This window comes from Rhea americana, unplaced genomic scaffold (genome assembly GCF_003343005.1).
Source record: "Rhea americana isolate MKP2758 unplaced genomic scaffold, rheAme1 scaffold_23, whole genome shotgun sequence".
Taxonomy (NCBI): Eukaryota; Metazoa; Chordata; class Aves; order Rheiformes; family Rheidae; genus Rhea; species Rhea americana.
The window spans coordinates 2,556,050-2,579,612 of NW_028186346.1; the positions used below are offsets into that span (position 1 = coordinate 2,556,050).

General features: G+C 36.9%; 1 protein-coding gene across 1 annotated transcript in view; it reads left to right on the top strand.

Annotated features, from left to right (window-relative positions):
* Nucleotides 1-22,014, top strand: part of GPC5 (glypican 5) — a 712,598-nt gene extending 690,584 nt beyond the window's left edge. The window contains exon 9 of the mRNA XM_085306027.1: nt 21,833-22,014. Within this exon, the coding sequence (XP_085162153.1) occupies nt 21,833-21,993 (161 nt within the window). The 3' untranslated portion in view covers nt 21,994-22,014. The remainder of the gene's footprint in view (nt 1-21,832) is intronic.
* Nucleotides 22,015-23,563: the final 1,549 nt, after the last annotated feature.

Consider the following 23,563-nt stretch of genomic DNA (forward strand, 5'->3'; position numbering starts at 1 on the left):
AAGCAATCACTCAGTCTCAAAATAAATAAATAAATAAAGACCAGCTGTTAATAATTCTTGCACATCAGCTAGTCAGTGCTGTGTAAACCAAAAATAATTTTTGGCAGGAAACTATGAAGTCTATTTAATATGGAAATATTTATAAAACCTTACTTAAAAAAAAATAAGTTTTCTGTTTCACTGAGCTGCGTTTTGGCAGCTTCTCAGCAAGTTTGTCCAAAAAACTGAAGAGAATTCTTTAAATGTCATGTTTGCTCCAGGTTTAGGTTTTCATATAGGCCTTGTCCTGTAGATGAAGGGGTCATTTAATAAAAAAAAAAAAGTCTTTACAAACAACACTGAAATACTCCTGGTACAAAGTTTCCACTAGTAGTATTCGTCTTGTAACTTGACATGGAAAGAAAGAACTCTGTCCGACTAGGAGATATGAGAAATTCATTATCCCTAATAGATTTAAATTACTCATATTTAACATTATCACACTTTTTAACTATAGTGAATCCCGCAATGAGAGATTTAATTTTAACATTACTTTGGTTTACTAAAAATTCTTCCAAAGCCAAAAATACTTTTCAAGAAAAGTGCCCATATCATTATATTTKATGATACTTTACATGTATTTTTGAACTGACTATTTTCTCTTCGTAGCCTTCTTTTAGTGTCACTTAYGAACTGATACAGAACGTTCAGTTTTGTAATACTGACATATAACCACACACATAAAGAAATGTCTCAGGTGGGACCCCATAAGAATATTACACATAAGATACAATGTATATTAGAAGAACATAAATCAGAAATGATTATACAATATATTGTAATGCAGTATTTTAGAGTGGAGACTATTTCTATGGATAAAGAAACAGTCAAAATAGTAAAATGTTTGATATTTAAATAATTTGTAACAGCAATACTTATCATGCTGATTTTATACCCCATTTTTATTTTGAAAAGAGTAGATAATTCTTTCAATTAATTTTTTTCAGAGCATATAAGAAAGTTAATCAAATAGACATACATAGAAACTTGAACTGTGGTACWGAAAGATCTCTGTAATTGAGAGTTATTTTAATGTTACTATTAATATTACTTACAAAAGGGGAGAAATTGAAACCATGTATCGTGGCACAGGAATATATTTGCTACTGATATATCTTTGACTAAACCTATACTTTAAAAAATTGTAAATTTACCGAATTTCTGTCCCAATGCAAATTTACAATTTTGTTCAGGTATGGAATGTCAGTGCACTCCACCTGAGAGTAGTTACACATTTCTCTTAACAGCAATCTTCGCTAAAATATCAGCATTCTCACACTTTCTGGAGGCAGCCAATGTGTCTTGTCAACACCAACAGACTCAAAAACAGCGCATGCAATGGGACCACTGGATTAGAAATTTGGGGTTTTCAGTCCCTCAGGTGTCGTTCAAAGTGGTCGAGGCAGCATGTCCGTAAATGTCTTTACTGATTCTCTTTGAGGACAATGTAGAAGCAATATATGGGGTAGCCAGAATTAAACTAAGTGATGTGAATGTGAGTAAACTAGATAAGCATGTAACTCTTGCCCATTTCTGCCACATTTCATCTTTAAAATTCATCTTGACTTTGTATCAACATTTTGACAGCTGTGGGGGAGTTTTTTGAATAAGGAAGATGATTCCTTACTTCTCCTGCAAAGTATCTGGGAATACCTCTGGGAACTCTGAAATGATTATGTAACTACAATAGTGAAACTCCTGAAGCCAGATGATCACCTTTTGCTTCATTTCAAATTTCAGCCAAAGCCAGACATATTTTTAAATTTCCCAGAAMACTATGGCCAGATGCCAAGTCACACCGATATGCTGAGACCGTAATATAATACAAAATATTGGGAGGGGGGAAAATATCAAATACTTTCTGTAGTAAGTAGCTGAAAGTTTGGTCTAGATGAAGATTTAGGTAGGCTTATCTTCCTTCCTATTCACTCCACAGGGTAAAACTACTGAGCACATCATAGCTATAGCTTTAATAATGTTGCTGAATATTTAGACCATGCACTATTTTAGAATATTTCTTTAAAAGTAAAGACAAAGATACAGGACAGTTGCACTATAGGCATGGAGCAAGGCTACTCATATTTAATCATTTGTTTCTCAGCACCAGTAACAAATGCATAAAAATCACCTTCACTCTGAGGATTACAATATCTTTCTGGCGGAAATATTTGCACAGAGGAAAGTATTTACAGAGAGGAAAATATAAACCCTTTGAAAAATGTCATGTGAATACAAAGCATTGGAAAGAGACATTGGAAAGAGGTATAGAATTTCTAGTGTCCAAACTGTGCTTGGGGACTTAGTTATAATAGTGCTAAGTGCAGTGCTTCAGTTAAGTATCTGTCAATGTTCAGATGTTAAAGCTCCATTTTCAAGAATTTATAACTTCAGAACTTAAAAATTCATTCTGATTCAGAAGTGTTCCTGACATAAAGTGTCTCATTATAGGAATTACTTTAATTTATTTTAAATTGTACTTGGTTTTAAAAGATGATTTTCATTTGCAAACTATAAAAGTTCAACAACATGCTACAGTGAATAAATATAGAAATTTTATAGTCAAAATTGAGTATTTGAAATATCTGTATTGTTTTCAATTTAAAATATATTATACTTGAATTTGAATAATTAGAGAATTTTCATTTGGAGAGCTAATGTGGAATTCTGGCTAATAAGCATTAATTCCAATTCAAGAGGATTTCAATCTGCAAATAGATTAGCAGGTTTATTGCCAAAAGAATTCCAGTTTTATAATTTAATCTGACATTGTGCATCATGCAAACCGCCAAATTTCACCAGTTTCATGGTGTAGTAAGATATCTGCACATATGACAAATGTGTCATTTCTAAGAACATCATTGGAAATGTATAAATTATTTAGGCGTTTGTGTCTTCATTCTTCTGTTTACAATTTATGTTTATATTAGGCAAATTTCAAACGAGGTTGACAACTAACTGAAACTACTTTGGCTATTGCCTTTTAAGTGAAAAAAAATTGGTGATATTAAATACTATATAAATTTCCTACAAAAATCAACATAGAATGCATCTATAATATTTTTTCTTGAAATTTCCATGAGCCATTAAAAAATTGTCTATTTTATTTATGCATTTAAATGAATGGTAGGATTGCATTACTGAATATAGAAGGGAATGGAAACTTTCTTTACATTCAGGATTGAATCATTCCTTAATATCCCAATTTTATAACATATAATCATTTTCCTTAGGATTTTGTTTAGCTTAAGACATGAAATGTGTAAGTTATCCACTACATATTTACAGATCAGACCACTGTAGAGAAAACTGTTTTATCTTTCTGAAATTCATCTCCATTATTTATGCTTTCACAATCCATATTCAGGAAAAGCAGCTAAAAATAGTTTGCATCTGGACGGTTGATCACAGTGACAATAAAAGAATGAAACACTAAGATAGCTCTCTGCTTCCTGTAATGTCTAGCAATATAGAGGATCTATTTTGTTCATTAATTGTACATCACTCAATACCTTCTGGCCTTAAAAATGCCACACTTTTTCTGCCTTTGAAAAACAAGTGTATTATTACTAAATTTTTCAGAGATAATACTCAATGAAAAGCAAAAAAAAACAGCATGGAGAATGGAGTAAATTTACAGAATTTGCTTAAAATAGTCAATGTAGACATAATTTCTTTCAAGAACTGTCAGGATTTCCTAAAAACACTTAATGTAATAGGAGATTTTTATCATTTTACTAAGAATTATTTTTAATTTTATTAACCAGAATATGTAATACTATGCATTACTTTGTAATATCTTCATCTGCCTTTAATCTCAATTAAGGATAAATTATACTGTAAATTAGGTCAAGACTGCGCAGTTTGGAGAAAAAAGGAATGGGAAGACTAGAGCATGGTACCACCAGATCAAGTGGCAAGTAGACAATGATATCAGTACACATTTGACTAAACAGACAAGCTACAGAAATAGTGAAATTCCTMTAGGTTAAAGGGGAATGAGACTGGTTTTGGCCAAACAGACTAGCATCTTCTGGTAGGACTGTATTCTCCTGCCCATTCAACGCAATCGGTAAGTCACTGCAGGASTCTGGAAGGCAGAAGGTTGTGTTCAGGTTCCTCCCTCATTCCTCATTCTTCAGTACCAGGCACCCTGGGGAACTTGCTCCTCCTTTCCTGCAGGAGATTGCTTTATTGAGTCTGGCAACCTTGTGTTCCTGTCATTAGGCAGSCAGCTCTCTCAGGAAGGCAGCTAGCACTTCTCCGCACTTCCATCCCCACATGCATGTTATCTCCAGACATGGTCCTCTCCAGTACGCTTGTCATCCGTTCCCCTGTACACCCACTCTACACAGCAGAGAACAGAACCACACACAACTACTCTACAATTCACGTAGAGGAAGAGAGTTATGCATTCCTTAAATTGCTAATATATTTTCATTGGAAATACTATATTCTTCAGAGTCACCTACTGAATGGTGGCTGGAAATGTAGACGCAGTCCAAGGACAGCTGGAGGCATGATTTTCCCTTAAGATATATCTAAAGAATTGAAGACAGCACATCAATCCTCCATAATGCCTGGAGACACTACTGTACTGTTGTCCCCAACTGCTTTCCACTTTCTTCTTGGTATCTTCATCTGGAACRCAATGTTCACAGTTTATATGCTTGTGCCAGGGCTACAGCCATTCACTGGCAAATTCTATTCTAGAAAAACTAGTTGGAGACAATCCTCAGACAGGACAACTCCAGCTTCTGGCATGTATCTTGATGATAGCTGGAACTCTGCAGGGCTAGCCCTAATGACCTATCCATCTCCTCAGAGGCCCGTAGTTGGTACAGTAGCAGGAGAGGTGGGTGCAGACATGAGGAGCAATGAGAAAAGACTGTGTAGTGTGAGGAACACTGTACCAGTTGCTCTCTGTACTGTGTGCCTGTGGCATACTCATACTCATAACAACAAGCAGAACATGAACCTTGCACAGCACTCCTTCGGAGAATGGATGAGGCTTGAGATGCTGCTTGGGAGCCCAGGTGTGCTGAGCAACTTAAACAAGTTTGGAACAACTCTGACACCTGCCACAGAGGTATGCCCAATGCCCTATTCTAAGCAGGATGTACCTTGGATGTAAAGGCCCTGACCAGCCACACTTGGTGTCTCCATTCACRTTCCCTTGACCATGGGCATGTCACCAATGATGTGGTCCAAGAGATGCCAGCAGTACCAGATAACCCTAAAAAATAACCTCTTGGAGAGTTCCTCATGTCTCGTCCTTCCACTGTGGCTCTCCTCACAGATTTAGAGCTGTCAGTCTTGAGGAAATGAACAGAGATACCATCTTGATCTAGTGCCCAGGAGGATGTTGGATGTTTATGCTCTTCCCCTGTGATAAACATACAGCATCTCTGCTGCTCCCTRATTCCCTGAGGACAGTGAAAACTACTGCAACATGACCAGCATGTTCTGGGACTGTGTGGAGGAGGAAGATGCCATTACATAACTCATGGATGAGCCTGGAAGAAACAAAGGGCRCACAAGGATAAGGCACACGACAGAGAGGAAAGAGGTGTCATGACTGCTTTAAACTTGCATGATACCATCAGACTTACGGTTTTACTGACTTATTAGAAACCTAGACTAAGCTTTTTCAGCAGTTTGGCTCACCCATTTATTCTGCTGAAATATTTTTAGAGATGGTTTCCTTTGTCGTTTAATTTACATTAGTTTCTGAATGCATTCATTCATTCGACTGTGTTCTGCTCCAATTCTGCCTTTTCAGTTGTGTGAGAATTTCCGTCTTCCCATGCCCGCCTTTCAGTTTGTGTAACTTCACTCTTAGTCTTCTTACCCTGCTTGTAGATTTTGATGCTACTTGTTAATGTCTCTATTACTGCCTTACCTTAATGTGTGATCTCATTTGTCAGTTTTGCCATAAACTTTTAAAAATATACACATCAGTGGTAAAATAAAAATAAACTCAACTTGGAGAAAGTTCCCAAAATCAAATGCTTTCAAGCTGACAAGATGTTATTTTAACATTCAGCATGTAATAGAATATCTAAGCAAATACTTTACTTTTTCCTAGAACATAGGGTTTTTTCATTGTATAGTGAACTATTTTTTTACATTAAGATACTTTCTTGAAGGACTCCTRTGGAGTTAATCTTCAAACAACATCTCTAATTTTTCAGTCTGGTTACTTGTTATTTTACTGTATTACTCTGGCACCCATATATGCTAACTGGAGTTCTTCCAAAGGAAAAAGCTCCACTGGCTCAAGAAGACAAGTTGCTTCAAGAACTACTGAATTGCTATATATGGATATAATTTGCACCAGGCTTTGCTTTCTCCATCATAGACAATCATTCAACCCTATCCCAGTGACTTTACAGCTTTAAACCTCTCTGTTCACCCTCATTAGTCCAGTGAATATATCACARATCTGTGGTGTCAGATGAAAATATAATCTCTGCAGTCTATACAGCAGTCCTCTCCTTGCTCAGCTTTCCGTTTCTGCRAGAAGACTTAAAAACAAACAGTTTCAGGGCACAGAGAGCTATCATATGCCTAAAACTATCTCACAGTCAGGCCCTTTTCCACTGGAACTACTAATGTCTAGTGAAGTACTAATCCTCCTAACTACTAATCTGCTCCACTAATGACAGCCTTACCAAGCTAGGCCACTTCATCTTAAAGCTATAAAAAATACTTGAAGGACTGAGATATGAATTATTTTTCTCATATAGTCTGACATTCTTATACTATGGTTTGATGCCATAAGCTTTTGCATGTAGATTTTTTGCAAAGCTTGCTCTGCTGCACTGCCTCTGGGATCTGAGAACAAGCTTTAGCTTAACACTTCCTCTAAAAGAAGAAGAAAAGAGAGTGCTGCATTCTCTGCCAAGATCACTCTGTTATCAAGTCCCTCTTCTTCTGCCATAACTTCAAAAATTACAATTTTCCACAGAGAACAGGCATTTAGGAGGTGGCCTTGGTCTGTTTATAGTTTGTTAGATTCAAGAAGATGGCTAATTATGTTTAAAGGACACACACTGTGACTTTATGCAGAAAATGACAAYTAGGGAATGATCAGAATAAGGGCACGGTGGCCTGAAGTGGAGGGAAAAAAAAACTTTACAGAATGACTCCAGTCAGAATGACTCCTCCTCACCTTCCACTACCCACCCACACCTGAAAAACTAGCTTCACATGCCTTCACTTTTTAATTTGCCTTTTCTCTGACAATGTTACAGTTTAGTTCACTGTTCCCTGCTGGAAGCAGCTTTAGGGCAAAAATTAGTGCTTCCTAGCCAAACAACAGTATCCTTGCAGACGCAGTGCAAGGAGACTGCAGTTTTACAGTATCTTTAGTTTACAGATCTATATAGAGGTCAGACTTCTCTTTTCTCCTCTCTTTGCTTCTCAGACCTCATTCATTGATTATTCAATTCTTTCTCTCTTGGATCAACATTTTTAGGCTAAAAAGCTTAATTGTGAAGGTTCAGCTGTTTCTCTTCCATCTGTATTTCTGTTTTCTTTGAAGAACTGTATTGTGACTAAGAACCTGTTTTGGCAGCATGTATACATTATCAAATTTTAACTAAAAAAATATTGGGGAAAAGTTATTCAAATAGACAGCCTATATGCCAGGTTAGTTTCTTTCTTTATGATTCACTCTCTTTTAAGTTAGATGAGCTTTCCCTTTAAGTTAGACATAGCTTAGGTTTTAAAGACAAGCTCTTGAAACCACACTGGCTGTCTTTTTTCTTTTGGCTTTCGTCATACCCACACTACCTCTCAAAAACAAAGAAATCATCTTTTCCCTCAACCTTTCTTTTTTTCCATTCTCTGCATATGTTACCCTGAGGCTTGTTATTATATTTCTTGGTGATTTTTGTTACAAGTCTGGAGACTAATGACTTCAGTTAGAAACTGCTTTTCCCCAGTCAGTCAACCAGAGCCAATCAAGATGATGGTCTTGTTAGGCTGTGGGAACATGACGGGGAAGGTAGCTTTACTTTTATGCCTGGCCAGATGCTTTTGAGCTAAACAAAAGCAGCAAAGTTTGTAGGTTGATGAATAGGAACTGTATATTTGTGTGAAATCTGTATATTGATAAGAAAGCTGCCAGACCAGAATTCCCAGGGAGAGATGAAATTGCTACAGGTACTGGGTTTAACCTTTGAATGGCCTGATGAACTTAAGGAATGCATTTGTTTTTACATTTCATTGTTAGCTTTTAGTGGCATTAAATCAAAGATCTTATGCTTATGGGGTGCACTGAGACAAAAAACTTTCTCTGGCACTTCATAACATCATTACTAAACACACTCGGGGTGATGATCAATATTCATCAACATGTACCCCTGTGCTTAACACAAATTTTTATCTAGCAGGAAACAAATCAAAACTCTCTGCCAGAAAGGACTATCTCTGAATCAAAAAAATGGAAAGCAAAAATTTTTATGAAGAAGTTGTACTACTTTAAGCCTCTTAATCTGTTTATAAAATGCACTTCTAAAAGGATATCAAGAACTAGAACCCTTTGACTTGTGTGCTATCAATACCTATACCTGGGAACTGAGAGTTTTTCCAGGAAGGAAGAGAAATCAGTCACTGAACTCAATTTATATGTTGCATTCTTATTTATAAGAAGAAAACTTGTGCTTTCACTTACGGGGAAGAAATAGAAACAGACAGCTACGTTCTTTATTGCTCCACACTTCCTTTTTGTCAGTAACACAGTCTTTGATGTGGGTTCAGGCCAGAAATCAACAGTGGATTATATGTTTTTCTCGGTCTGCTTCTGGGTGCTTTATGATGTTATGGTTAGCTGACAGTTTAAGTCTTTCTCCAGATCATAACAGCATGATCCTTCTTCCTCTTGCCAGCACTTATCTGATCCCACAGTGAGCTAACTCTAAAAGTAAGCTTAAGCTGAAATAAAACGTACTTAGCAAGAAAAATCATAGTTCTGATCCCTCACCTCTCTAAAACTGGTTCACTACAGGAACTTACACAAGGCAGCGTGCTCCATCACTTGATTATCTCCTTGCTGTCACCTGAAAGTGCCCTTTAACCATACTCTTATTAAGCCTATACAGACAGAACAGAGGGCATTCCACTCAAGAGCATTCAAATTCTTGAGAAACATTTTATTTAACTCATTTTGGTTGGAATCATGTCATTAAGTATGCTTTATAGAAAAAAAAGCAAGAACAGTGGTTTAACGTATCAGTTTTTTGGAGGATTAATCTAATCTGTAACCTAAGACTACATATCCTTTTAAATAAAATTAGATTATGAGAATTCTAGGTGGACTAACCTGAATAAATTGCAAAAGTTACTTCAGCATCTTAACATTATTAATTGATTAATTCTGATTTCAAGTTTGCAAAAGTTTAGATCTCTACCTTTGTTTTAAAAATAACATGCATAAAAAGTAAAAAAATGAATTGCTGCTTTGAAATTGGGTCATAAGTCCTAGGAAYCTGAATGATTTAAGAAAAAGGAAAAAGAAGAATACTTCATTTTCTTAGTGGGCCTAACATTCTGCCTCAACCCAAACTTTCTTAGGTTTGTGTATTACTTTCAGAGGTTTCTGTTCAAATTCATCTCCCCATTCCAGATGACATTTTTATATAAATCAGAACTGTTGTTAATAAACCTCCTCCAGAAGATTGAAAAAAGATTAAAAACGAGTCATATGGGTAAATCGTTTCAAAAGACTGTAATTTATAAGGGTTTTCTGACTCATGGGATAGTAATTAGTACCGATCAGATGAAAATTCAGAGAATGAAGAATTTGCTTACTTCTAGCTAGTCTGATTTATAGGACTTTAGTCCTATTATCATTTTGTATTGATTACAAGACCTTTACATAGGTTAATGATAATGGTTAGAAGTTCCTCCACAGTGAAAAAGATTGAAAAAATGGATTTCTCCAATTAAAACAGGTATTATTGACAATGTTGATTTCAGACCTCTAGAGCACTGAAGTTATTTTTATAATGAACATGGATTTAGAGACTATGGGGTGAGGAAGCAATAGCTGTAGATCTAATTAAGGTTACTGTGTTTCTCTCTAGCTCAGAGAAGAAAATAGTTAAGTTTTAGTCTCCCTATGCAAAATAAAACCACGTATTTTAGACACATAATACTTTGCTATATGTTAAAATTGACTTAGAAGTTAATCTAAAAGTATACATTAACTATTTCAATAAATAATATTATCTATTTTTGATTCTTTAAAGAGTGAAATAAAATGAATTTTTGTGGTTTATGACACCATTTATTTGTGTTACGTTAACTAATAAAAGCTTTGTTTTCTAGATGGAAATACTGACTTCATTAATCTATAATGTAAAACAAATGCCACTGTGAACTTTAAAAGAAAACTTTCAAATATTAGACTAGAGTCTTAATGTCTGTTGCTCTTGTAGCTAAAATGACTTGCCAGACTCATGTTAAGATCATTGGTTACACTCTAGTTCTCATATATACTGCTTTCAGAAAATATTTGCAGTTAAACATGATATGTTGGATTCATTTCTTAATACATGTTTAGTCATACAGAATTCTCTTAGCTAAGGTCATTAGGCAAACTTCTTTCTAACAATAACAGTAATACTATTCCTTTGTTTTTAAGTGATATTACTTGCATCTAGAGATCCTTTGTGCATTTGTAATTGTTCTTTGTGTTGATTTGTATATTAATGCAATTATTATTAAAATATATAAAGTTAAAAAGAGAGTTTTACATCAGATTATTTCCTCTAAATAAGTACTAACTATCCATTTCAGAAACACAGAACACAGAAAGAGAGCACAAACTGATAACAGTTTAGTATGCTATTTCAAAGAGGTCTTAGCTGCATCATGCTAAGGAGTACTACAGAATATGGACAACGGCATATCCATCCATGAGAAAACTGATGAAAGATCTGTCACTTAAGAATAAGCTAGATGAAGCACAAAAAGGATACTCTAAAGACAAGAAAAACCTATTTCTAGCTTCAAAAACTCAATTTATTCAATAAATTTAGCTACTCAGGAGTATTAGAAGTCCTAGAAATAACAAAGGTCATTTGAAGGGGAAAAAGAAAATCTGGGAAAGAAAAATCACTGGAATAATGCAGAATGTAATCTAGTGAAAAGTAGCAGACCATACTAGTAGGGCCTCCTTGAGTCCTTCCCCTTTCTGTGTGGAAAGAGTTTCAGATTCACCTACTGAAAACAGCTCTTCCTGCTCTGTGTATGAAGACTGTATTTTTCTTTTTACATTCTGTTCTCACGGTAGCGATCAATTGATTCATAATAACTTGCTTATCAACATACATTATATATGGAAACAAAAATCTCAGTCAGTGATGATCTCCCTTTGTGGAAGCATCCGAATACGAATCTTCAATTGGCTTGGCTGCTAAGTGAACATCATCTCATTATTCCACATTGCCTTGTAGCAAATAGAGATCAGATTCAGTGCTTTGGCATTCATACCCAAGGTCCCTCCTAGGGTATGATACAGACTGTCTGAACTACCTCTCTTTAAGAGCCATGAAAAAAGCACATGATTGTGTTTCACTGAAGGAAACGACTGGCCAATGCGAGAGGTGAGACTAATATGGAGRTTAAGAATTTTGCTGCTAGAATTTTTATCACAGTACAGATCTTTCCTATGACAATAATCAATTCTCAGAATTTCAGTAATTTCCCTGGCTATATCTACCTGTCTAGTAATTTAGCTTGCAAGTTGTCTCCTGGTCCTCATTGCATAAATGTTAGTTCACTCCATGGCTCAGCATTAAGGAAAACCWTCTCCACCCCTCCAAAACAAACTTGAAGTTTTGTGGATAATTCATTCCATTGACTGTTCCCAAAAGGCAATACAAACCAGATGGCCAAAGGCTTAGATTTCTCTGCTCTACAAAGCCCTTCAACGTCAGGCTTTTTATTTTCAAAACACTTTCCCATGCCTGGATATGATAACCCAGAGCATGTAATACACTCCCTCAGTTTCATTTTGTAAAAACACTACCTGGTGGGTTGGAGCACAGCCCTCGTGTTATTTCAGACACTTTGAAGTAAAAACAAACAAACAAAATAATAGTTGTATTTGGAGCCAAGGAGACCACCACGTGTAGCTTAGAAGAGGCATTGTACTGTGTAGCAGAGATTTGTTCAGCAGTTTGTTCCAGGTATTGCTAGCTCTGAGCAGGTTAGACACAAGCCACTCTGGAYCACTTTGCCTGAAGGATCTCCTTCTGGGATGTATATTTAGCTATGTAAATATAGCTATATTCACTCTTTTTGACTTTAGCAGGAAACACTTACATGGAGTATTGGCTCCTCAGAGATGTTTGCACACATCAGACTGATTCACTGCTTTCATGGCAATATAGCAGCCTAAATTTGTCATTTTTCCCTTGATTCATCATGCCCAACGCTGAAAGCAAGAAATACTTCCAATTAGGATTTTAGGTATAAAATTGAAAGCATAAGACTAATGGTGAAACAAATGTGAGCTACCCTACCATTTTTTTTAACTTTCCTACCTAGAATTCCTTAAATGCCACCAATTTGTCAGAGCTACAGGATTCAGTATTTTGCTTTGTTTTTCCACCAGAGATATAGAACATAATGGCAGGAGTATGCTAGAAAATATTCACTGCTTATTCACTAATGAATCTGTCCTATGAATAAGTATAGGATTCATCTGGTCAAAAGTATACTGTAAATATCTATATTTGAGTACTCCACTCCTTTTATAGGAATATGTGTTTCTGTAATTACCTATTTCTCTACATTCACTATAAYGGTAGATGAAGTAACCAGCTCAGCTGAAGGGCAGGATTCAGTTGTCTAAACACAAGAAATCTTCACATGGCTTTACAAGAAACAAGCTTCCTTTGGAAGGGCAGTTGTATGTCAAAAGTAATATCCCCCCAAATGTCTAAAATGYCAGTATCATAGAATCGGTAAGGTTGGAAGGAACCTCTGGAGATCATCTAGTCCAACCTCCCCCCTCAGCAGGGTCACCTAGAGCATGGTAGACAGGGCTGCATCCARGCAGGCCTTGAAGATCTCCAGAGAAGGAGACTCCACCACCTCTCTGGGCAACCTGTGCCAGTGCTCCATCATTCTCACAGGGAAGAAATTCCCCCTCACGCTCAGGCAGAACTTCCTGTGCTTCAATTTCTGCCCAKTGCCTCTTGTCCTGTCACACGGGACAACTGAAAAGAGTTTGYCCCTGTCCCCTTGACACCCTCCCTTCAGGTACTTGTACACCTGAAGTCTTCTGTTCCCCAGGCTGAAGAGGCCCAGCTCTCACAGCCGTTCCTCATAGGGCAGGTGCTCCAGCCCTCTGATCATCTTTGTAGCCCTACGCTGGACTCTCTGCAGTAGCTCCATGTCTCTCTTGTACTGGGGAGCCCAGGACTGGACACAGGACTCGAGATGAGTCCTCCCCAGGGCTGAGGAGAGGGGCAGGATTACCTCCCTCGACTTGCTGGCAACAGTCTTCCCAGTGCACCCCAGGATGCTATTGGCCTTCTTGGCCACAAGGGCCCATTGCTGGCTCATGATCAACATCCACCAGCACTCCCAGGTCTTTCTCTGCAGAGCTGCAGAGGTGTCTCCTTCTCTGGAGATCTTCAAGGCCCGCCTGGATGCAACCCTGTCTAGCATGCTGTAGGTGACCCTGCTGAACAAGGAGGTTGGACTAGATGATCTCCAGAGGTCCCTTCCAACCTTACTGATTCTATGATTCTAGGTGCAGGACTCTGCACTTGCCCTTGTTGAACCTCAGGAGGTTCCTCTCTGCCCAACTCTCCAGCTTGTCCAGGTCTCTCTGAATGGCAGCACAGCCCTCACGTGTCTCAGCCTCTCCTCCCAGCTTCATATCATCAGCAAATTTTCTGAGGAGGCACTGTGTCCCTTTGTCCAGGTCATCAATGAAGAGATTGAATTGATTGAATTGATTGAATTGAAGACTGGACCCAGGACTGACCCTTGGGAGACACCACTATCCACAGACCCCCAGACTCTGTGCCACTGATGACAACCCTCTGAGCTCTGTCTTTCAGCCAGTTCTCAATCCACCTCACTGTCCACTCATCTAACCCACACTTCCAGAGCTTATCCAGGAGGATATTATGGGAGACAGTGTCAACAGCCTTGATGAAGTCAAGGTACACAACGTCCACCGCTCTCTCCTCATCTACTCAGCCAGTCATTYCTTCATGGAAGGYTATCAGATTGGTTAAGCAGGATTTCCCCTTGGTGAATCCATGSTGGCTACTCCTGATCASCTTCTTCTCCATATGTCTGGGGATGACATCCAGGATGAGCTGTTCTATCACCTTCCCAGTGATGGAGGAGAGGCTGACCAGCTATAGTTGCCTGGGTCCTCCTTCTTGCCCTTCTCGAAGACTGGAGTGACACTGGCTTTCTTCCAGTCCTCGGGCGCCTCTCCAGTTCTCCAGGGCCTTTCAAAGATGATGGAGAGCGTCTTGGCAACAACATCCACCAGCTCCCTCAGTACCCGTGGGTGCATCCCATCTGGGCCCATGGATTTGCAGACGTCTAGCCTGCCCAGGTCTCTAATCCTCTCCTCCTCAACCAAAGGAAAGTCTTCACTTCTCCAGACTTTTTTCCTCACATCCAGGCTCTGGGATTCCTGGGGGTTGCCCTTAGCAGTGAAGACTGATGCAAAGGAGGCATTCAGTAATTCTGCCTTCCCTGTACCCCTTGTCACCAGGGCCCCTGCCCTGTTCAGCAGCAGGCSMACATTTTCCCTAGTCCTCCTCTTGCTGCTGATGTATTTGAAGAAGTCCTTCCTGTTGTCCTTGACATCCCTTGCCAGACTCAATTCCAGCTGGGCCTTAGCCTTCCTCACAGCATCTCTACATACTCTSACTGCATTCCTATAATTCTCCCAAGAAATTCTCCTAGTAGGCAGCTACATTTAGGCAACTAAATCTCATTCATAGATGTAGACTTTACACATATCTAAAATTCAGTGGAATGAACCTCACCCTAAGTATCATCAGGGATTATCTTCTTAAGCACATCACTTTTGACTTTAGTATTGGCATACTGCTATCCTACGCTGCGTTGGGGATGGCACATCAAACTGAAGCTTATCGTTTCTGACACAAACTGACCCATATAACCAATACAGCAAAGAAGATGGAATTCTGCTCTGACAAGATATGAGCTCATCTGCGATTTTAAAAAAGCTATATTGACTTTTTAATGGATGTATTTTAAGGATTCCAGCCTTTGAAATTAAACATGGTCTCAGGTAGCTGAGGAGGTGTATATGCAAGGTGTTTCCTTGCATATAGTATATTGGCATTAATTTAAGTGAATTATGAGAATTATTCACTCTACTTTATAAGCATGATAAATATATATTTCTATGCTCCAGAGCGCCCATTAATCATTAAATGTCAGAAGTTAGGAGTCCTAATGGTCTGACTATCTAAATAGTTCACTATCTTTTATTGTTTCATTCACCTTTAAAGCATCAGGCAATAGTCAAAGGCAGAATCAAACAATGAAATGGAGACCTTCACTATTTTGCTGTTGTGGCAAAATTTGTTATTTTGATTTTGAACCTTCTTTCCTCCCTCACCTTAACATTACAGTCAGTCTATTGGGATTAACACAATCACATATAATAATATACTTTACTCAAATTATACAGGAAGACAAAAGGGACAGGAATTAAAACTATATTACAACATACAATTTTAGTATCCCTGAGGTCTGTTTTCTGTGCTAATCCATKAATTTCATTGATTATATATGATCATGTGGACAATAGATTCCATAATGCAAAAGTCTTCATTCATAGTCTGCCATGCAAATTCATTCTTTTTTCCCTAGTGCCTTTGTTTTTGTCATTGCTCTTTTCTCATGAACCTTCTAGCAAACAGAGCAAACAGAACTTAATGGAAAAAGAACAAGCTGGAAGTATTAAGAAATTCAGCTGAGCAAACTGATTTATAATTYAGATATGAAAAACTCAAGTGTAATGCCAGATAATTGATTTTTCTTTAATATTATGGTCTAAAAAATCCCCAAAGCCTTGTATGAAAAATACTTGAAAATTTTGACATTTCTTTAGGTTCAGTGGATTAACTGTTAATTCCTCTTTCATTAAATGAAAACTAAACAAAATAAAGCAGAGATGTATTTTTCACTAGGTTAATTTTTGACTTCATTCTCAGCAGAGACATCTCATATCACTCTTCACCTCTTCTAAAGCCATGCAATAGAAGCAATATATAGAGCAATACGTAGCTTCTTTCTRTCTGTATTACTTTTAGTGAAAGTTAGTTTTTTTGTTTCCTATGACTAGTGCTGAACTGTGAAACATTTGATACTTTACAGAATCACAGAACAGCTGACGTTGGAAGGGACCTCTGGAGGTCATCTAGTCCAATTTGCTATTCTTTTTCAGTTCWTTTACTGGACAAGGAAAGGACACACAACACCATAAAAACACGTAGAAATCATAAATAGGGTAAATATGTGTTCTGCAATGTATGTGTACTGTAAGAACTGCATTTTTCAAGCAAAATGTAGGGTATATTTTTTTACTGGAGGCGTCCCTTAGCTTTTGAAAGCACAGATGCAATCAGAAAAACATGAAATTGGCCTAAAGATATTAGTCATTTACTAATGCATAATGTAGTTCTTCTCAACCGTATTTTTTTCCCTCATAGAGACTTCAATGCCCATATCAGATGAAATTCACAGGGAGAAATCTTCGAATAATAATAGATGTTGCCCATTGTCTTTAATGTTCTTTCTAAGCACTGGATACTGAGGGTGTTTTGTGGCATTTTTAACAGATTAATGATTTAAAAACACTGGATGAGGTATGACATGACCTATACTGAATAAATTATTCTTTAGATATAGTTATTGTTCAACAAAAGCTTGTACATATTATTTAAATAGAAAATTAAAGTTATCTCAGCAACCACTACATATAAAATGAAGTATTTAAATATAGCTCTCTGATGTAGCATAACTGTTTTTCAAAATGTTTTCTTGACATTACATAGTTTGCAGTAAAACCTGGCAGAAGACATCCATTATAAAACTAAAAGTTTCAGCTGACAAAAGACTGGTCAAATCTAAAGACTATTTGACAACTGCTGTCATTTTAATTTGTGGAATAATAAGGCAAAGTAATTCCTTTTTGTGTTTTGTCTTGCCTGAAATTTTTCAAGTTTAACTATATAAAGACATTATTGAGACTTCATTATTCTGAACTGAAAGAATCAAATTAATATTATATCTTCCTTAATGCTACAAAAATGTGTTGATATTGGTCAGTGTTAGTGTTTCCTTGACACAATAAGGAGATTGTCCTAGCACTGTTGTCATTTGCAATTTCCTGAGATGATTGCTCTGATATGACTCACCCTTCATTCTTCTTAATCATTATGACACTCTTCTTCTCTTTGCCTTTGCCTCTAAATTTGTTAGTTTATCAGCTGTATCCAAATCTCTTAACTTGTTCTACTTTCCAAAAAATTCTTATGCCCCCTTTTTACCATCTATAAATGCATGACCCACTGCCTGTAACATATCATCCTTTTCCAGATATCTCCTCATTATTGTAAATTCTATTCCAACTTCATATTTAGGCATTATTCTACAAGTGCTTCAATTATTTTCCTTCTGTTTGTCTAATCTCTTTGTATTAGCCTCACATAAGTTTTTCATAATCTTTCTTGTGAATTTTGGGACATATTTTCAACTTGTTATTGGTGTTTTTCTTCACAGCTCATGTCTTGAGCTCATGCTGGAGTATTGCTTAGATATAATGACTGAAATAATTATTTGCCCTGCTAAGATTTTTTGTATACAACTTCATAAGGAGAAAGAATGCTAAAAAGAACATTGTCTAGTAAAAGCCACATCCCATCATTTTTTTTTCCTATCTGAAACACCACCTCCTCCTCACTCAGATTATTCCTCTTATTAGAGGTTCATTAAAATGTTTGTGACGTAAAAAAAAATGTAAAAAAACCTCATTTGGCAGCTTCATTTTCCCTTGAAGAGCCATTTCATTTGTGACATATATTACTGAGTAGATAGCAGAYAATGCAGCAAGGTGTTTGTGGTGACACTCTAGATATGCAAATGTTTCCTCATCTAGTTCAAATTAAGCCATTGCTGCAGGATCTTCTGTTTAAAATGAACTAGATGATAGTCTCCGAGTAGTTTTCTGTAGGCAAGCATCTACTGCTCAAAAAGTCATAGCTSCTTTGTGTGCTATTTTGACAATCTCAACAGGAAGGGTCCAGGCCAAATGCAAATGTTCCATGTCTTTAGATCTGACCTCTCAAATCAGAGTTAAGGTCTGTTGTCTGGTATTGGAAGGAAATGGTGTCATTGCTGCAGCTTTTCTGAAGAATAGCGCAGGCTAGCTTTCAAGGCTGCTAGTTACCTTTCATACGCTTTAAATATCTTTAAAAGATGCTAAAGAGCATTAGAACTTACTCTGCAGCTGTTATACTGTAATGAGAYGCTGTAATATTCATCACACAGTTTGGTAGAATTCTTTTACTGATTAATCTTTTCTAAAACAGAGCATGGTAATATTTAAAATTACATTCACTGACTGGATTTCACAGCTGATGTTGGGCACAGAGATATGATACTTGGCAGCTTTGCTTTATATAAGTTCTTGCAAGCATTATATTTGGATTCTAATTCCCCCCAAATTATCTGCTGCTCTGCCTTGAAATTCTAGCTTTGTTTCAGAAAAAAATCCCTGAATCTTAGCTGAAACTTCTGAACTTCAGCATTTTCCAGTCAAAATATTAATTCTAGTATGACTTTCATATTAAACCAGACACTTATCACAGATCATTGAAAGGATATGGGAAACTTAGAGGGCTTTTCTTTAATATAATTTCAGTTTCTAGTATGTGAGGGAACCAAATCCAGTCAAGTTTGCTCTAGATTTTGTTCTATTTTCCTGCAGATATTTGTATAGCTCTCATTGCAAATTTTATATGAGCCATTAAATTCATTTAGAGAAAAGAATCACTTCTATGGCTGATTATGATACATGAAAGATGGCATCTATATTTAAACATAGATATATAATGTACAACAGAATCTACTTATTTAAATAGAAAATATAGCCTAGATATAGAAACTAAATGTATATTTATTAGAACTAATTAAAAACCAGAATTCTATGGAAAAAAAGCAGCTTTGTTAAGTTATTTTTTAAGATTTTTTTTTCAGTTCTGTGATTTTTATTGTAAAATATATTAGTATAGCRATATTAGTGTAAGTATAGTATAGTAATATTAAAAATATTTTTTGAACTACCTATTTGAAAGAAGTCAGAATTGTGGCATAATTCTATGGGGCTTAATAGGTCCCAGGTTTGCTATATGTTTATACTACAGGCTTAACAGTATATACATTTAACATCAGAGATCATATTCAATGCATTAGAGTATTTTGACATCATTAAAGAAAAACATATCACTAGATTTGAACATTTTTTAAAAAATATTCTTTTCAAGGAAATTGCCAAAACTTGTTGTTTTCATTCACATTGGAAAGAAAATAAATATTAGGATAGATTTTTTCCCATAAAAATTAAATCTACTGTTTCCTATTTTCCATAATAGTGTCAATGAAAGTGTTAAAGTTGACCCTCCAATGAATATCTAGTCAAATTGCTTTCAGATATAGAACACATTCTTTAATTGAAGACTGACAATCAGAATATCGGCTGTAAGATCTAGGAACATATTCCTTTTTTTATGATGATTACCTTTCATAATAAGTGAGGTATTGGATACTTAAGGTAAGGCCTTATATTTCACTCTATCATTGCTGTGAGAGTATTTCTAAATACACGGAGAAAAATCTGCTTTGTGCTATCTGTTGCACTTGGTTAGTTGTATTGTTGCACAGGTTCAACAACAGAGCTGAATTTTCCRTGGTGTTGAAACTAATCTTTTTAAATAGGTGAAATATTCACTAAAACTCTGGATGAATGGCCTGGGCAAATTTATTTGAATCTACTTCCAATACTCCCTAAAAAAAAACTGTGCTCTACCCTCTTTGATGATCCATCAAACATTTTCCTTCCATGTGGTGCTGAGTGGCTGGTCTTTTCCTAGAGAGGTTACTCAAYGTGCGTGACAAGGAGGAGTTCTATTCCTTCCTTCTTACTAGGTGGTGGTGTTCTGCCTCCTTGTCTGCCCCCTTTGATTGTACTCATAGAGCTAATTTTCACAAATTCCACGCAAGAGCACTGGATCAATAAATGCATATAAAATAGCAGTCTATTCTGCTGTACAAGTACTGCAGCCAAGAAGGTGAATTCGTTCTAGCAGGTTTTTCAGACAACATGATTGACTTTTGCTGACTCTTCCCTTAATGCATTTTTTTGAAGCCACAGGAAGGAGATTTGAGTATATACAGTAAGTTCACAAAGAATAGCTTTCAACCTGCTTTTAGGGAAAAGAGTATTTTTACACAAGCACCAAAAAAGTTGATCTTTTTAAAAACCAGGAACTTACAATGATTCTCTGTGGCTTCCTATCAATCTCTTGTTTAACAAAGGGGATATCACCATGCCTAAAACATCTATCCTCCATTGCAATCCCTTTGGGAAAAAAAAAAAAAAAAAAAAAAAAAAAAAAAAAAAAAAAAAAAGAATCGCTACTTTATTCATCTTTGCTAATGATACAGTGGAGAAAGAAGTACCTAAACAATGAATAGTAATGCAGAAACTCAGACTGTAAAATCAATATGTCAGCTCAGCAGAGCTGAGTTTCTTTCTAGTATTGCTGTTTCAACGCAGTAGAGCTTACCTTCTGAATTATATATGTATTGACCTAATTACATAAATATTGACTTTGCTTTATATGAAGCCTTTTTCAGTCTCAGTGTAATTACAATGTCAATATTTGTTGCATGTAATAACATTGAATTTAGACTTGTTAATTTTGATTGATAATGGCATGCCACAAGTTATTATATGGGATAAAACAGTTAGTCTAGAAGTATGCATAGAAAATACAAGCAGCTGACAATGCTACCAAAGCTGAATGTATCTCCAAGACCTTCTGTTTCCACTTGTTTAACAAGGCACAGGAATTACAATGGGTGATTACCTCCTTAATCCATGCAAAGCACTTTTTTGAGAGAGAGGAACATTTATCCCTGTCCCTAAATGTACAAATATTCATTTGGGAACTCAGTAAAAGAGTTTCTATTTACAGTTAGTCTTACATTTTCACTAGCATATTGTAAACTCTGTTTGAGTAGTGCCAAAATAGATGTTTTATACAGTAACAAGTACACTTTGCTGTACACCTTATATCAGGTACACATTGTTTTTGAATAATATCAGGAGCAAGACACAAGCAATTTCACATTAAATTACTTTCTTTTTCCTTCAGATCCAAGAAGGATGTGAGCAGTGGACATTAAGGTATAACTGGGACTTGCAAAACTGTTCACTTCAGTCTGCAAATGTTTGCTGAGATATATTTCTACAAAAACTGCTTTGTTCAGAGCTGGCAGGCCTCTGAATTACTTTCAGCGATGAATAGCCATATAGTGTGTGCTTCTACATGCAATTATAAAGGATTTTGAATTTGGCAGTAACGTGAGACTCAGAAACCAAACTGTGACAGTCTGTGTGCTGAGGATATTTAAATTTGTTCTAGCTGTAGCATGTTGCCAGTAGTGACAAGGCATGTATCATACTGTATTTTCTTATTTGTCTCAGCAGGGATGCCAGACAAGACGAACCTCAGTGACGTAAAACAAATCCATCAAACCAGCGATGGCAGCACTTTAGACACAACTGGAGCAGGATGTTTAACAATGGCTGATTATATGACATTTATGCTGATTAGTTTGGTAACACTGTTTCTCAGTCTTTGCTAACTGTGTAGCTCTGTCTAGATATATGTGTCTCATTGTCGTATGTTTGCCCCCACTCACAAGCCTGGAATAAGGGATCTGGTGGATATAGCAATATTTATGATAGCTTGTGTAATATCAGCCCCTCTGATCTTAGGCCTGAATATTAACACAACTGTTTGTGTAATTGTTTGCTGTGCCCAGTCAAGTTTTGCATAGCTCCAAGGRTGGAGACTTCACAATCTGTCTGAACTGTTTAACCATCCTCAGAGCAAAAATGTTTCTTCTCATTTTGAAATAGAATTTCCTGCATTTGAATTTGTGCCCGTGGCTTCTCATCCCTTAACTGAGCACCACTGAGAAGAGTCTGGCTCCATCTTCTTAACACTCTCCCTTCAGATATTTATAAATATTAATAAGTTCCCCATGAGCTTTCTCTTCTCCAGGCTGAACCATCCCAGTTCTCTCACCCTCTTCTTGCATGAGAGGTGCTCCTTAATCATCTTTGYGGCTCTTTACTAGACTTGTTCCCTTATGTCCTCGACTTTCTTGTACCAGCAGCCTAGAACTGGACACAATACTCCAGAAGCGGCCTCATCAGTGYTGAGGAGAAGGGAAGGCTCACCTCCACCAATCTGCTGGCGACATTCTGCCATAAGGGCACATTGCTGGCTCATGGTCAGTTTGTTGTCCACCAGGACCTCCAGATCTTTTTCAGGCAAACTGCTTTCCAGCTGGTCAGCCTCTAGCCTGTCCTAGAGCCTGTATGTTCCTCCCCAAGAGCAGGACTTTGCACTTACTTGTTGAACTTCATGAGGTTCCTCTCTATTTTTTTCAGCCTGTTGAAGTCTCTCTGAAAGGTAGTGCTGCCCTTTGGTATATTAGCCACTCCTGCCAGTTTGTGTCATCACTGAACTTGCTGAGGGTGCATTTGATCCCATCAGCCAGATCATTAACAAAGACATTAAATAGTATTGGCCCCAGTACGAATCCCTGGGTTATACCACAAGTGACTGGCCTCCAGCTGGGCTAAAGCTGCTGGCCATAACCGTAGGGCCAGCATAAAATTAATACCAACTGTTGATATGATTGCTCTACCCTTTCCATGCTTATCTTCAGAGAAGTGATCCCTGTAAAACAGAAAATGTTGAATTTGCCCTTATTCTCTTCTCCAAAAAAGGGGGAATGGAAGTCTACAGAGTAAACTGAGCTAATTTTAGTGGAGATTACTTTTCCTACTTTGGAAAAACTACATATTAAATACCCCTATGTATATGCAGATATGCAGATATATACAATGCAGTYGCATTTTATTTGGAGATAACAGCAAGGATAGGACTCAATTGTGGGTTAAGATACCTTAATATATATGTCGGCATATAGGCATTTATATATGCGCTAGATATCTAAGCTGTTGTTGCAGTTGGTAAAAATACAGGGTAATATTTAATTGCCAAAACACAAGCAACTAGTTGAGTAAGAAAATCCACCTGGTTTCCAGCCTACCACTGTCTGTGGGCCACTGAAATGAGACCATTGTCAGTGCAGTCAATGAAGCCTAGTGAGTTATTCAGCTCATATTAAAGCAGACTCC